The sequence below is a fragment of the Hyaena hyaena genome, unplaced genomic scaffold (genome assembly GCF_003009895.1).
Source record: "Hyaena hyaena isolate Hyena2069 unplaced genomic scaffold, ASM300989v1 scaffold_221, whole genome shotgun sequence".
NCBI classification, from domain to species: Eukaryota; Metazoa; Chordata; class Mammalia; order Carnivora; family Hyaenidae; genus Hyaena; species Hyaena hyaena.
This window is the reverse complement of record NW_024080853.1, coordinates 87,675-102,161: the sequence shown is the minus strand read 5'-3', so window position 1 is coordinate 102,161 and position 14,487 is coordinate 87,675. Positions and strand designations below refer to the sequence as shown.

Here is a 14,487-nt window from a genome sequence, read left to right as displayed (position 1 = left end):
GTAGTGTAGAGGACCAGGCTGTGGGCTTTTCTTCTCTCTGGACATCTTAGGAGTCAGGACAGGTCTCATGTGTTGTCGACAAGGGCTTTCCTGCCTCCTCGCAGAGAAACAGTCTATGAGACAGCACACAGTGTCCTGCTTGGCAACATCATTGTGTGTGTGTGTGTGTGGGGGGTGATTTTTATTCAGTATCCCAGCAGTCAGAGCCAATGAAAGCCTTCCACAAACAGGTCAGAACCTTGGTGAACTATCCTGGCTCACTCATACCCATTCAATAACATTTGCAAGAACCCAGAAGCCCAGGATAGGTAATGACAGATGTCAAGTTGTTTATTTTCTTGCCTATTTGTCTTTGACAAAAGAGGTCAGTGGCAACCCTAAGCCCAACGCGCAGGAAGGGAACAAATTACCCTTTCATCTCAGAAGTCCAAAGAAGTCTCAGGGCCTCATGGGAGCATCCTGGACTGATTCCCAGCTTAGGAGGTTTCCTTTTCAGAGACTTCTCATGAGAAAGGAAAATTCCCAAAAAGCAATAAAGGGAAACTTCCATTTTAGCTTTCTCTTCTGAATTCCAGCCCCTGTATTTGCCTCATTTTTAACATTTAAGGTGCCAGTTCCCTCTCTTCACTGGAGGTCTCCCTTGTTTCTCAAGCTCCTTTTGAACATCCTCCCTCAGGGCTTTAACTACAGCTACTATCTGGACACCTGCCTCAAACTCATTTCTCCATCTCCCCAACAGCACAGTCCCTTGATGGGAAGCCTCTTTCTGCAGAGTTTACTGGGCTGTGAGCCTCCCCAGACTACTGAAGACTACTTTCCACAGAAAACCTGTGGAAGTGCTGGCAAAAATCTCAGCAGCAATGGGTTGGGTACTTATCCTCACACTGTATTTCCTACTATGTTCACTCAGTCAGAGTCCGCACCTGGGCAGTTAAGGTGTTAGCCCTAAGCAGGTTTCTTCTGGCTCCAGGATGTTCCCAGGCCTTACTGGAGTCCAGGTTCTGGGGCTTGCATTTCTCACTTTTCCTCACATATCCGGGGGTCAAGGCACCTGCAGAAGTTTTTGCAGCGGGCGCTGTTGAATAGGGAAAGGGCGGTTTATCGAAATGAGTAGCCCAAGGGCACGGGGACGTATCTCTCTCGTTCTGTCAGAGAATCCTGCCCTCTGCCCCGGGTGGGGCATGGGCGGGACGGGCGCCTGCTCAGGAGTAAGGTTGCTTCTTCCCTTCTTGTCACAGTGCCCCTGAAGAGGGTCAGATTTCAGAGACTCCGAGAGAGGGTGAGTCGGGGCAGGCGAAGCGAGGTCAGAAAATAGGTTTCCCGTGAACTGGGGCAAGAGCAAGTCAAGAGACAGGAGCCACGGGGCAACCTGTGCGCGAGTGACAGCGGCGGGAACCCGCGGGGCCACACAGCGACGCTGGGGACGGGGAAGCCTGGGCGAAGGCCGGGCACAGAATGTCAGTGGGGCCGACCACCCGGTTAAGGCAGCGACCGGAGGCCGCGTCGATCCTCCTCCCCGCCTCACGGGTGACTGAGCCCGCACCCGCCGCCCCGGAAAGCCAGGCGTCCCTCCCTCCAGCCGCGACTGCCTGCGGCCCGGCCCCACTCACCCGGGTCGGCTTGGCCTGCGGCCCGTGCCTCCCTCCTGGGCGCCGCCTGCCCCTCCCCTCTGCCCTCCGCTTCGTCGGAGCCGCCGGCCGCTGAGCCAGCGACGGGCGGAGACGGCGGCCGGGTGCGGGTGGGGCGGGCACAGGAAATCCCCGCCCGCTTCCGGGGCTCGGCGGCGGCGGCGGCGGCGGCGGCGTGGGGGAGGGGGCGGGGGCGGACCGTGGCCCCCACGCCCCCCCAGCGCTCAGGCGGGTGGAGCCGGGGATCTCCGCGTCCGCCGCCCGGGGGACGCGGGATCCCGCTTACGGTGGCCGCCCACCCGCGCCGGCTCCCTGACTGACCATTTTCGGTCCCGGCCCCTCGGCCTCCCACGGGGTTCTTTGCACACAGGTTCATTAATTACCCCGACATTTAATAACCGCTCGTTGTATGCCAGACAATCGCTGGGAGAGCGAATTCTCAGGCAACAGTCTGGAATTCCTCAAGGAGCTTGACTTGTAGGTTTCAGGATAGCAGGGATAGAAGGTTTGAGAGGACATTGTGGAGGAGTCACTAATGCTGCTTGAGGTATCCTCAGGTTGACTTCAAGGACAAGGTGCTATCTGAAGTAGGCCTTGCAGCCGCATTGTCCAATTTGCGGGAGCCACTAGCCATATGTGGCTGCTGAACTCCCAGTATGTGGCTGGTCCAAATAGAGATGTAACACACACACACCAGGTTTAGAAGACTGAATTAACAAAATGCCAAATAGCTAATAAGCAGTATTTGGTACATCTACAGTTAAATACATTAGTTTGTTTAAAAAACTTTTTTAATGTTTTATTTTATTTTTGAGAGAGAGAGTGAGCGGGGGAAGGGCAGAGAGAGGGAGACACAGAATCCAAAGCAGGCTCCAGGCTCTGAGCTGTTAGCGCAGAGCCTGATAGGAGCTCAAACTCACAAACCAGGAGATCATGGCCTGAGGGGAAGTTGGTGGCTTAACCGACAGAGCTACCCAGGCACTCCTATAAATACATTATTAAAATTAATTTCACCGACTGTTTTTCACTTTTAAAATTATTAAATTATATATGTGGCTTGTGTTACTTTTCTATTGGACAGAGCTACCTTGAAGCATTAAGATGAATTTGAGAAAAAATTCATTAAGATGAATTTGAGAAGGGACTAAAAAATGGAATAACCATGTTACCATTAGAATCTATTTATAATCTACATATCACATTATTTCATTATCACAACAATTCTGCACAATCTTATAGACTTAAAAAATAAGTGACTCACTTAAGGTCATAGGTGACAATCATTCCTTTAATATATATTTAGTTTTTGCTATGTGCCAGGCACTATAACTAACTGCTGGCAGAGATCCCAAAGAAATTGTCTGTGGATTCAAGGACTCAATCTTTGGAAACACAGGTCAACAAATATTTGCAATCAAATGTAATAGATACTAAATGGAGGAATATACTTTGCACTAGGAACAAAGAAATAAATATGTGTGGGAAGGAAGTCAGAGAATGCCTCACAGAAGTCTTGAGGCACAAAAGAGTAGAGAGGGCTCCATAATGAGAAAGAAGAGAATGTGCTAGACATGCAATTGAGAAAGGGTATAGAGTATATTCTAGAACTAATCATGGAGTATGTGGGGGGGAATGGTCAAGCCAGGATTTGTATTTCAGGGTTCTGGAACTAAGTCCAAGGGTTCTTTTCATTTACGTTACCACTGTTGATAAATACAAGATGTGCTAATTGGGTAGGCCAACAAAACCAGTATCTCAGTGATTTAACACAATAGAGGCTTATGTTTCATACAAGTCAATAAAAGTATAGTGGGTTGGTTGGGGCCAGTGGGTGGACTATCTGCTCCTTGATATCATGGAAGGACATGGCTTCTATCTTGTGGCTCTACCATCACCGGTTGCCTTGTAATTGTCCAATCCATGGGCCTCAGGTAAGGGAGAACTGTGGCAGACATGTTGGAGGTTCCAGGGCCAGCCCAGAAGTGGAGTACATCATGTTTGCCCCATTCCCTTAGACTGAATTCAGGTGTATAGTCACATGGTTCCACTTGACTGCAGGGGTGGCTGGGAAGTAAAATGCTTGTGCCTAGTAGAAAAGGAAATGGGGTTTAATGAACACTTACATTGCCTCTGCCACACAAATTGAACATAACCGAGCACCCAGACCTGAAGGGATATTTGGGGAGAGCTAGAAGATAGATACAAGAGGCAGCGTAGACTCCTCTCTTCTTTGGGAAACAAACCAGTGTAAGATTGTGGCCCCTAAAAAAAGCAGGGGCTTAGGAGGAAGAGGCAAAATAGGGTTTGGCCTAATGGCATGATAATGGGCCTTTAATAATCAGTAAACATATACTTTATGTCAGAACCTTGTCTTAAACATCACAGGGGAAAAAATGTAAAATACCTCTATATTATGCTTTGATATGCCATCTCTTTACCTATCGATCAATAAACTGTGAAGTGCAGATATTATCTCAGCATGGGTTCAGGGTATTAAGTGACCCAAAAGGCAAAATTAGGAGTTGAGCGTTAGACTTACAACCTGATACACCAGAGTAGTACCTCAGCTTTCAAAGTAATACGTAGACAAGCCCAAAGTCCTATATAATGTACAATGTGGAATAATTAAATATGCAGTGAGCTGCAGATAGATAATTCCATCTTTTAAAAACGTTCCGGTGGAAAAGTTTCAAGATCAGTTTTGATGGAAAAAGTAGGAAGAACTGCTTGGATAGAATCAGAAGGCAGAAATGGACTCGCCGTGTCATGTTGTGGGATGAAGAACATAGATGGGGGGTGTCTATCTAGAGTAGAGGAGAGCTGAAATGAGGAAATTGATAGGAAGATAAGAATAGTAAGTCTTATTTGCCATGTCAAGTAATAGAGAGTCATTATATTTAGTGTTAAAAGAAAGCAATATACCTGATGGGTCTAATCATGTCATTCTAAGGAAATCTGGTGGCCTGCGGCTGCCCTACTGATAAGAGTTCAGAACCACAGAATGAGATGAATTGGGCCCATAGCCAGATTCTAGTGTGTGGAATACAGAGTGCCTTAGGACACAGCAGTGTTCTTTCTGAGGCTCAGGGAGAGTTCCCAGGCACTTAAGGTTTCAAGTTCTCTGTAGGACTTTGAAAGACCTTAAGAGGCTCAGTCTCTTGCCTATGAGTCTTGGCTTCTTCATTTCTGAAATCCTGTTCTGCTGTGGTTTGAATAAGAAAGTACAATGCAGGTATTTACCAGTTTAGTATTGTGTTATGAGATCCTTTATCAGTCAGTTGATTGTAATGAATTATCAGCTTAGCTTATAAAAGCCTGTTTGGCCATAATGGAACCATACCTTCTGTTGCTAACTAGAACCTAACCACCACTTATGACACTGCTTTTCTTCCATTCAAAGTTTTGAATATTGGTGTCAGAGATGAATTTTCTACCAACAGGTCAGTGGAGATGTTTACTTCTTCTATGCCCATGACTATAAAGGAGAGAGAAGGGTTGAGGGAAGTTTCAGATTAGGGCTCCTATGTAGAGAAAGGGTAAGGGCCCCCTAGTCATTAATTAATAATTATAACTAACATTCGTAGAGCACTTCACATTTTACAAAGTACTTTTTGTATATGTGATCTTCACAACTCAGAGAGATAAATTACTCCTAGTCTATGGTTAAGGAAATAGTGGTTCAGACATTTCAACTGTAGAACCTCCACTTTCTATAATCTTGGGAAGATTTATGTATATAAAATTGTTTACTAACCAGTAAAATGAATGCCATTATACCTACTTGGTGGGGTTGCTCTGAAGGATGAGAGGATATAGATAAACAATTGAATGCATAGTAAAAGTGCAATGAATTGTAAGACCTAAGAATTGAAGCTGCATAATGATTAAAAAGAGGACTTTAGTAGGGTGATGGACAGTCAAACATAAGACGAAAGATCAGTTTTACTCAAGAGTCTTAGGGAAGTAGACAAACTGGTTAGAATGAAATGAACTGAAGTTGAAGGTGGTAGAGGGGGTGCTTGAACTGGAGATAGGGAAGGGTTGAAGTTGTTGGGAAAACTAGGTATAGGATAAGACTGTAAATGTGAATGGCCAAAGTGGTGGACAAGGTCAATTCAGGTAAGAGAAAGTCAAGGAGCTAAGAGGCTAGGGTGTCAGCATGGATAGTATTCAAGTACTTAACTCTCAATACTAGCATGGACATGGATCCATCAAAATGGTTGTAGCCTATGGTGTTGGTCCTGGAGGCACCAGTGACTATGAAAATATTTCAGTATTTTAATAATCACACTTGTACAATCTAACCCAGGGCATAAGATGGAATTGTCCACATGGATATTGAGGTCACCATGAATGATGATGGTGTTACAGAGAGCGGGACAGCAAGCCAGTTGAGGGAATCTTTAATGAAAAAAGGAGAATGACTAGGATATGTTACGTGATAATAACAAGGAAGAGTACTGTGTACGGTGGTTTGATGGCAAGTGCTTCAAAGGTACAGGACATTATTTATGGAGGAAGAGGGAAATGGTACTTGAGGCAGCATCAAAAGCAAATGGAACATTTTACTTCTACCTCAGATAGTGTAAAGCTATCATTTATATAGCTGAAAAAAAAAACTGTCATGAAACAATACTCACCTTAACTACATGCAATATATGCTGTTGGTTTCTATTCTATTACTTTATTTAAAAAGTTACTGCCCACTAAATTAGTTTCACAACTCACTAATGGATTGCAGTTTATCATTTGAAATATATTGGTATTTAAGTTGTAGGTGCAAAAATAGCCACCTCTCCAGAGGACTACTTAGGAAGTATGCTTTGTTAAGGGACAGCCAGGTTCTGACTAGATAAAGAGAATAGAGAAACATCTACCAAAGATGCTGAAGGATATAGGAGTGCCTTAGTCCATCGGGGCTGCTGTGACAAAATACTGTCAACTAGGTGGCTTATAAACACTGAATATTATTTCTTACAGTCCTGGAGGACGAGAAGTCTAAGATCAGTGTCTAGTGAGAACTTGCTTTCTGATGTCTTCTCACTGTGGAAGGGGTAAGGGAACTCTCTTTTGAAGCATCTTTTATAAAGCCACTAACTCATGACCTAATCAGTTCCCAAAGGCCCCACCTCTAAATACCATCACATTGGAGATTAGATTTCAACACATGAATTTTGGGGAGATACAAATATTCAGTCTATAGAAAGGGGGGTTTTGTTGATGGCAGACCCTGAATACCAAAGGTCACAATGGAAGAGTTTAGAGGTTGTTTTGGGGAGTTGCAGTCTGATTCAAATTAGGAAATGTAGAGGAGTGTAATAGGGTAAGAACCACTATTTTGAGGGATGATCTGGAGGCTAAGGATTCTTAAGGTGAGTGTTGTAGGCAGAGATATAGGGCATGATGGGATTAGTTCTCACAGGAGGAGGTGGATAATCAGTTCCAAGTATAGCCTCCTTCTTGGGACTGGTCCCTTAGTTTGTCAGTAGTGGGGTGAGGTGTAAAGGTTGATTGGGGTTGAGTAGATAAAGTGTTTGTGGGGTCTCATCAGAGAGTGTGCTGGGCTCTGTGGACTCTTTTTCAATTCTGTTTTGGGCAGAGTTAAGGCTAGAGGGGCTGTCTTTCCAGAAGTGCCAGGCCTGTGAGTATTCCTTAAATCATGTTTAGCAATGAGTGGTAGTGGTATCAAGGCTTAAGAAGTTTTGTGGCTTACACTTAAATCTTACTGTCCTTGATATTGAGAGGGAGGGAAGGAGTGGCCTTAATAGAAGGTAATAGTTTCATGTACTCTCTAAGTAGAAAAATATTAATTAAAAAGACAGTGCTAATTAAAATAGCAGGCACAAGGGGTATGCTAGAAATAGTGCCAAAAGATTTGTTTTTTAATTCTGGCTGTGTCTCTGGGTGACAGATCAGAGCCTTAACCTCATCTATCAAATTAGTATAATGTTGTTCTTCTTTTCCTTAAAAGCTGTTGTGAGGAATAAATTAAGTAAAAATATAGGCATATGGTGTAAAATTTATAAAGCACTATTCAAAAGCAAGGTGTTGGCAATAAGTATTACTTGGCAGAAATAATTTGTAGTCAGAGCAAACAGTGGACCAAGTGCAGGCAGCTGTCAGTTAGTGACAGCTGGTGTTGCAATCAGGGTAAGACTTGATGTTTTATAAGATTTAAAAAGATTTTGATGGTGGGACACAACTCAGATAGATAAAAGGCAGAAATCTTTGTTGCTTACAGCTCCAAAGAGAGAAATCTGTCATGCAGGGCCACATAGCAGGTTACACTTGAGGACAGAGTAACAGTAAGCTGGAATTGTAGGAGGTGCTTATGTATGGCAAACAGGATAGAGTTAGATGGGTTTCCCAGGCTTCCTGGGGACTGGGTATTTTGAATAATTCAAGGGCCTAAGAAAGAAGTAGCTGTTCCTGAGTGTAGATATCTGGGGGCCTCTGGCAGTTGGGTATGTGTAAATTGTAACCCAGGAGTGTCAGAGCCTGATAAGGGAAGTAGTGGGGGTGGGGGTGGGGTTGATAAATTGCCAATCAAGGGGAATCGAGAGTTTTAGCCATGACATCAAGACTGGGTCAACTTGGCACTTGTGAAATGTCATATTACAATGGGACAGCTTTGGAGTGGTGTAATCTCAAACTGTCATTATTTTTATAATACAAAAACGTACTCAAAGCAGACTTCTCATTGACATTGTATAGCTTCTTAATTTAGCTATCTGTTTATTTACAACACGTTTTATTTATAAGCTACTGAAAACTTAATATTTAGTTCTATTATCTCTTGCTCTTAATTTATATTTTAAGTAGGCCAGATTGCTGAATCATTTTAGAGAAATACCTGGCACCATCCAATACCCCATGACAGAAAGACTGGGTTAAAAGTTCTTCTGAGGTTATAAATGCCTATAGCATATAATGGTTGGTATAATACAGGCTCAAAGCTGTTTTACATTAGATTAGAGTTATTTGCCTATCATATGGCTGTGGTAAAAGAATTTTAAGATATCCCCTAACATTCTAGCCCCCTCATACATGTCCTCTGTAGTCCCTTCCTCTTGAATATGGGTGGGACTTATGAATATGGTAGAATTTTGTGGAGTTATTTCTAGAGAATGTATTGTAAGCCCTGGAGGGTGATTGGGGCAATAAGTTGAAATGTCAGCAATGTTCTGGTCTTAGGCTGTCAAACGCAATAGCATTATGAGATATAGAGCCCCATGATCCCCCCCAAGGACAGTTAAGAAACAGAACCCACTGTAATTTCCTGACACTCCTTGGAACTGCACATACTCCCTGCATGCCTTCACGTTATCACTAGATGTATGTCTGAAGATCCTTTGTGTTCTCTTTCCATACTTTGATACTCTTTGATACTTATATCTGATAAAATAGGAAATAAAGGCTATGTGTAGTCTCCTGCTTTTACTGCTCTCTTGCAGAGACAGTCCTACACATCTGCTCAGTCTGGTGTCTGAGAACTTCTTGTTCAGTGCACGGCAACAGAATTTCATTTCCATGATTAGCTACTGATCAATTGGCTTTGAGTTAATCAAAATGGAGATTATCCTGAGTATCCCTGACCTAATGTGGTGAGCCCATAGGAATGGACACTTCCTGAAGTCAGAGAGATTAGAAGCTGCCATACTGGGATGGGGTTATGTGGCTAGAAACTGAGGGCAGCCCATAGGAGCTGAGAGCATTCCCTGGCTATCAGCTACCAAGGAATTGGGGACCTCAGCCCTACAGCCACAAGAAACTGGATTCTACTAACAACCATGTGATCTTGAAAGAAGACCATTGAGTCTTGGGTGAGATCATAGCATGGCTCACAGTTTGATTTTAGCCTGATGAGACCCTGAGCAGAGTACCAAACCGACTCATGTCTGGATTTCTGACCCACAGAAACTGTGAGACAATAAATTTGTGTTGTTTTTAGCTACTAAATTTGCAATAATTTTTAATGTAACAATAGAAAATGAATACACTATGTATCCCATTTTTCATTTTTATGATTGTTTATGCATAGGTACTACATTTATTTTTTTCCTTGTACATGGAAATGAGTTATTTACACTTTCTTTTTGCCTCCTTGAACAATGCTACTGTGAGCAACTTGTAAATTACTTCTGGTGTACTTGTTCAAGACTTTCTCTAGGATTAGAATTGTTGAACATGTGAATATTCATCTTTATAAGATAATGCCAAATTGCAAAAGTTGTTGCAAAAAACCATTATTTTAATCAATAAATTTAATAAACCTCCACTAGACAAAAAGAAAAAATGAGTTACCAATATCCAGAATAAAAGAGTGTATCATGACAGATTCTTCATAGACTCAAAAGCTAATAAAAGCTAATAAAAGACTGTTTTATGCCAATAAATTTGACAATTAGATGAACTGGACAAGTTCTTTGAATGACAGAATTACCAAATTATAAGAAAATATAAAAATCTAAATATATCAACTAAATAAATTAGATTTGTAATCATAAATCAGAAGGAACTTCAAGGTCCACATGGTTTTACTGGTGAATCTGATCAAACTTAAACAAAAGTATACTAATCCTACAAAGAAACAAACCTTTCAACAAAGAGAGAAAGGGACACTTCTTCACTCATTTTAAGAGGCTATAATTCAGGGTGCCTGTGTGGCTCAGTTGGCTGGGTGTCTGTTTTCAGCTCAGGTCATGATCTCACCACTCGTGAGTTCAAGGCCCGCATCAGGCTCTGTGCTGCCCGCTCAGAGCCTGGAGCCTGCTTCGGATTCTGTGTGTGTCACTCTCTCTTTCTCTCTGTCCCTCACCCACTCATGCTCTGTCTCCCTCAGTCTCTCAGAAATAAATGTTAAAAAAAAGATATTAAAAAAAGAGGCTATAATTATCCTAATACTAAAACCAAACAAAGACAGTAAACTTCTAAACTCATTATGAGACAAACATAACTTTGATGCCCAAACTGACAAGAATATTACAAGAAAATAAAGTAACAAATCCTCATGAACACAGATACAAAAATCTTTAACTAATTTTCAGCAAATTGATTACAGCAATATATAAAAAGAAAAATACACTCTGATCAAGTGAAGCTTATCCCAGGAATGCAAAGTTACTTTACCATTTAAGAATCAACAAAGGAAATATACCACATAGACAGAACAAAATAGGAAACCCTTATGATGGTTTCAATTGATACCAAAAAAGCAACTGACAGCAACATGCAGAAGAATGAAACTAGATCAATTTCTCATACCATACACAAAAATAAACTCAAAATGGATAAAGGACCTGAATATGAGACAGGAAACCATCAAAACCCTAGAGGAGAAAGCAGGAAACAACCTCCCTGACCTCCACCGCAGCAACTTCTTACTTGACACATCCCCAAAAGCAAGGGAATCAAGAGCAAAAATAAACTGTTGGGACCTCATCAAGATTAAAAGCTTCTGCATGGCAAAGGAAACAATTCATAAAACTAATAGGCAACCAATGGAATGGGAAAAGATAGTTGCAAATGACATATCAGATAAAGGGTTAATATCCAAAATCTATAAGGAACTCACCAAACTCCACACTCAAAAAACAAACAACCCAGTAAAGAAATGGCCAGAAGATATGAACAGACACTTCTCCAAAGAAGACATCTAGATGGCCAACAGACACATGACATGATGCTCAGCATCCCTCCTCATCAGGGAAATACAAATCAAAACTACACTGAGATACCACCTCACGCCAGTCAGAGTGGCTAAAAATGAGCAAATCAGAGAACTCTAGATGCTGGCAAGGATGTAGAGAAACGGGCACCCTCCTATACTGTTGGTGGGAATGCAAACTGGTGCAGCCCCTCTGGAAAACAGTGTGGAGATTCCTCAAAAAATTAACAATAGAACTCCCCCATGACCCAGCAATAGCACTGCTAGAAATTTACCCAAGGGACATAGGAATGCTGATGCATAGGAGCACATGCACCCCAAAGTCCACAGCAGCACTCTCAACAATAGCCAAAACATGGAAAGAGACTAAGTGTCCATCAACAGACAAATGGATCAAGAAGATTTGGTTTATCTATACAATGGAATACTACATGGCAACGAGAAAGAATGAAATATGGCCATGTGGAGCAACATGGATGGACCTTGAGGGCATTATGCTGAGCGAAATAAGTCAGGCAGAAAAGGACAAATATCATATGTTTGTACATATAGAAGGATTAGGAGGAACTTAACGGAGGACCATGGGGGAGAAGGAGGGAAATGGTGGGGGAGAGGGAGAGAAGCAAACCATGAGAGACTCTTGAATGATGAGAACAAACTGAGGACTGATGGGTGTGGAGGGGAGGGGGGAGATGGGCATGGAGGAGGGCACTTGTGGGGATGAGCACTGGGTGTTATATGGAAACCAACTTGACAATAAACTATTTGTAAAAAAATAAATTACTGTGATGGTCAAAAAAAAAAAAACTAGAAAACATTGCAGAGAGAAATTGAAGAAGTTTAAATACATGGAGAGATAAACTATATTCATGGACTGAAAGACTCACTATTGTTAAGATATCAGTTACCTCCAAATTGTGCCTTAGTGTCTTTAGAAGAAAACAGGAGAATAGCTTTGCAACACTGAGAACATCTTGGTGAAACAGTAAAAAAATGTTAATTTTATTAAATCTTGACACTTGAGTATACATCTTTTTACTATTCTGTGTAACAAAATGGGAAGCATACATAAATCACTTGTTCTCAAAACCAAATCATGATGGTTGTCTCAAGAAAAAGGACCTGTACAATTTTTTCAGTTGTGAGCTGAAGTAATTACTTTTTGAAAAAAATAGAACACCACTTTTACTTGAAAGAATGTATTCAAAATGGATGAAAGACCAAAATTGAGACAGGAAACCATTAAAATCGTAGAGGAGAGCACAGGCAGCAACCCTTTGACCTCAGCTGCAGCAACTTCTTACTAAACACCTTGCAGGAGGCAACGGAAACAAAAGCAAAAATGAACTATTGGGACTTCATCAAGATAGAAAGCATCTGCACAGCAAAGGAAACAATCAAGAAAATTAAAAGGCAACCTATGGAATGGGAAGAAGATATCTGCAAATGACATATCTGATAAAGATGTCTTTTTACTTAAATTTTAGTTAACATACAGTGCAATACTGGCTTCAGGAGTAGAATTCAGTGATTCGTCACTTACATACAAACCCAGTGCTTATCATAACAAGTGCCCTTCTTAATAACTGTCACCCAACTAGCCAATCCCCCACCCACCTCCCTCCATCAACCCTCAGTTTACTCTTATGGTTTATTTCACTCTTTCCTTCCCCCCCCCCCCGCCTGCTTCCCATATGTTCATCTCTTTTGTTTCTTAAATTCCACATATGAGTGAAATCATATGGTATTTTGTCTTTCTCTGATTCACTTATTTCACTAGCATAATAGATTCTACCACCATCCATGTTTTTACAAATGGTAAGATTACATTCTTTTTGATGGCTGAGTAACATTCCATTGTATATATATGCCACGTCTCCTTTATCCCTTCTTCAGTCAATGGACATTTGGGCCCTCTCTTAATGCTGCTATAAACCTCAGGGTACATGTACCCCTTTGAATCTGTATTTTTGTATCTTTTGGGTAAAAACCAAGAAGTGCAATTGCTAGATCATAGGGTAGTTCTATTTTTACCTTTTTGAGGAACCTCCATGATGTTCTCCAGAGTGCACCAGTTTGCATTCCCACCAACAGTGCAAGAGGGTACCCCTTTCTCCTCATCCTTGCTAACACCTGTTGTTTCTTGTGTTGTTAATGTTAGCCATTCTGACAGGTGTGAGGTGGTATCTCATTGTGGTTTTGATTTGTATTTTCCTGATGATGAATGATGTTGAGAGCATTTTTTCATGTGTCTGTTAGCCATCTGGATGTCTTCTATTGAAAAGTATCTATTCACGTCTTCTGCCCATTTCTTCACTGAATTATTTGTTTTTTCAGTGTTGAGTTTGGTAAGTTCTTTATAGATTTTGGATACTAGTCCTTTATCTGATATGTCATTTGCAAATATATTTTCCCATTCCATCAGTTGTTTTTTAGTTTTGTTGATTGTTTCCTTTGCAGTGCAGAAGTTTTTTATCTTGAAGAGGTCCAATAGTTAATTTTTGCTTTTAATTCTCTTGCCTTTGGAGATGTGTCGAGCAGGAAATTGCTGTGGGTAAGGTCAAAGAGGTCGTTGCCTGCTTTCTCCTCTAGGGTTTTGATGGTTTACTGTCTCACATTTAGGTTTTTCATCCATTTTGATTTTATTTTTGTGTATCGTATAACAGGGATTCTGATACCAAATAGTTTGAGAACTGCTACAGTAGGACAATGCTTCAATCCCACAAAGTGTTGTTACTCAGCTGCCACGATAAAGGAGATTTCAAAAGGCAATTCTTCCATTTTATAATGGCAGCTTCAGGGTGATGGAGAATATGGTAAAACCAGTAAACTCCACCAGCATGAGGACATTGCTCATAAACTTTTTCTGTAAAATGTACTCTCTGGTTAGAAGCAAGACTGTGTAGGGACGCCTGGGTGGCTCAGTAAGTTGATTATCTAACTTTGGCTCAGGTTGTGGTCTCATGGTTCATGAGTTTAAGCCCCACATACGGCTCTCTGCTGCCAGTATGTCAGCACAGAGCTTGCTCTAGATTCTCTGTCCCCCCATCTCTCTGCCCTTCCCTTGCTTGTGTTCTCCACCCATGAAAGAAAGAAAGAAAGAAAGAAAGAAAGAAAGAAAGAAAGAAAGAAAGAAAGAAAGAAAGAAGGAAGGAAGGAAGGAAGGAAGGAAGGAAGGAAGGAAGGAAGGAA

General features: G+C 41.7%; 2 protein-coding genes across 3 annotated transcripts in view; both read right to left on the bottom strand.

The window, feature by feature from the left end:
- Positions 1-14,487, bottom strand: part of ZNF641 (zinc finger protein 641) — a 72,416-nt gene that overhangs the window by 8,301 nt on the left and 49,628 nt on the right. The window contains exon 1 of one of the 2 annotated variants that reach the window (XM_039243099.1): positions 1,611-1,691. The exons of the other annotated variant lie outside the window; for it this stretch is intronic. The gene's annotated coding sequence lies outside the window, so the exon portion shown is untranslated. Of the gene's footprint in view, positions 1-1,610; positions 1,692-14,487 lie in introns of those variants that run through there. 2 annotated transcript variants of the gene reach the window in all.
- Positions 1,853-14,487, bottom strand: part of LOC120239016 (olfactory receptor 8S1-like) — a 23,196-nt gene continuing 10,561 nt past the window's right edge. Inside the window, exon 2 of the mRNA XM_039243098.1 lies at positions 1,853-2,051. Coding sequence (XP_039099029.1) covers positions 1,853-2,051 — 199 coding nt within the window. The remainder of the gene's footprint in view (positions 2,052-14,487) is intronic.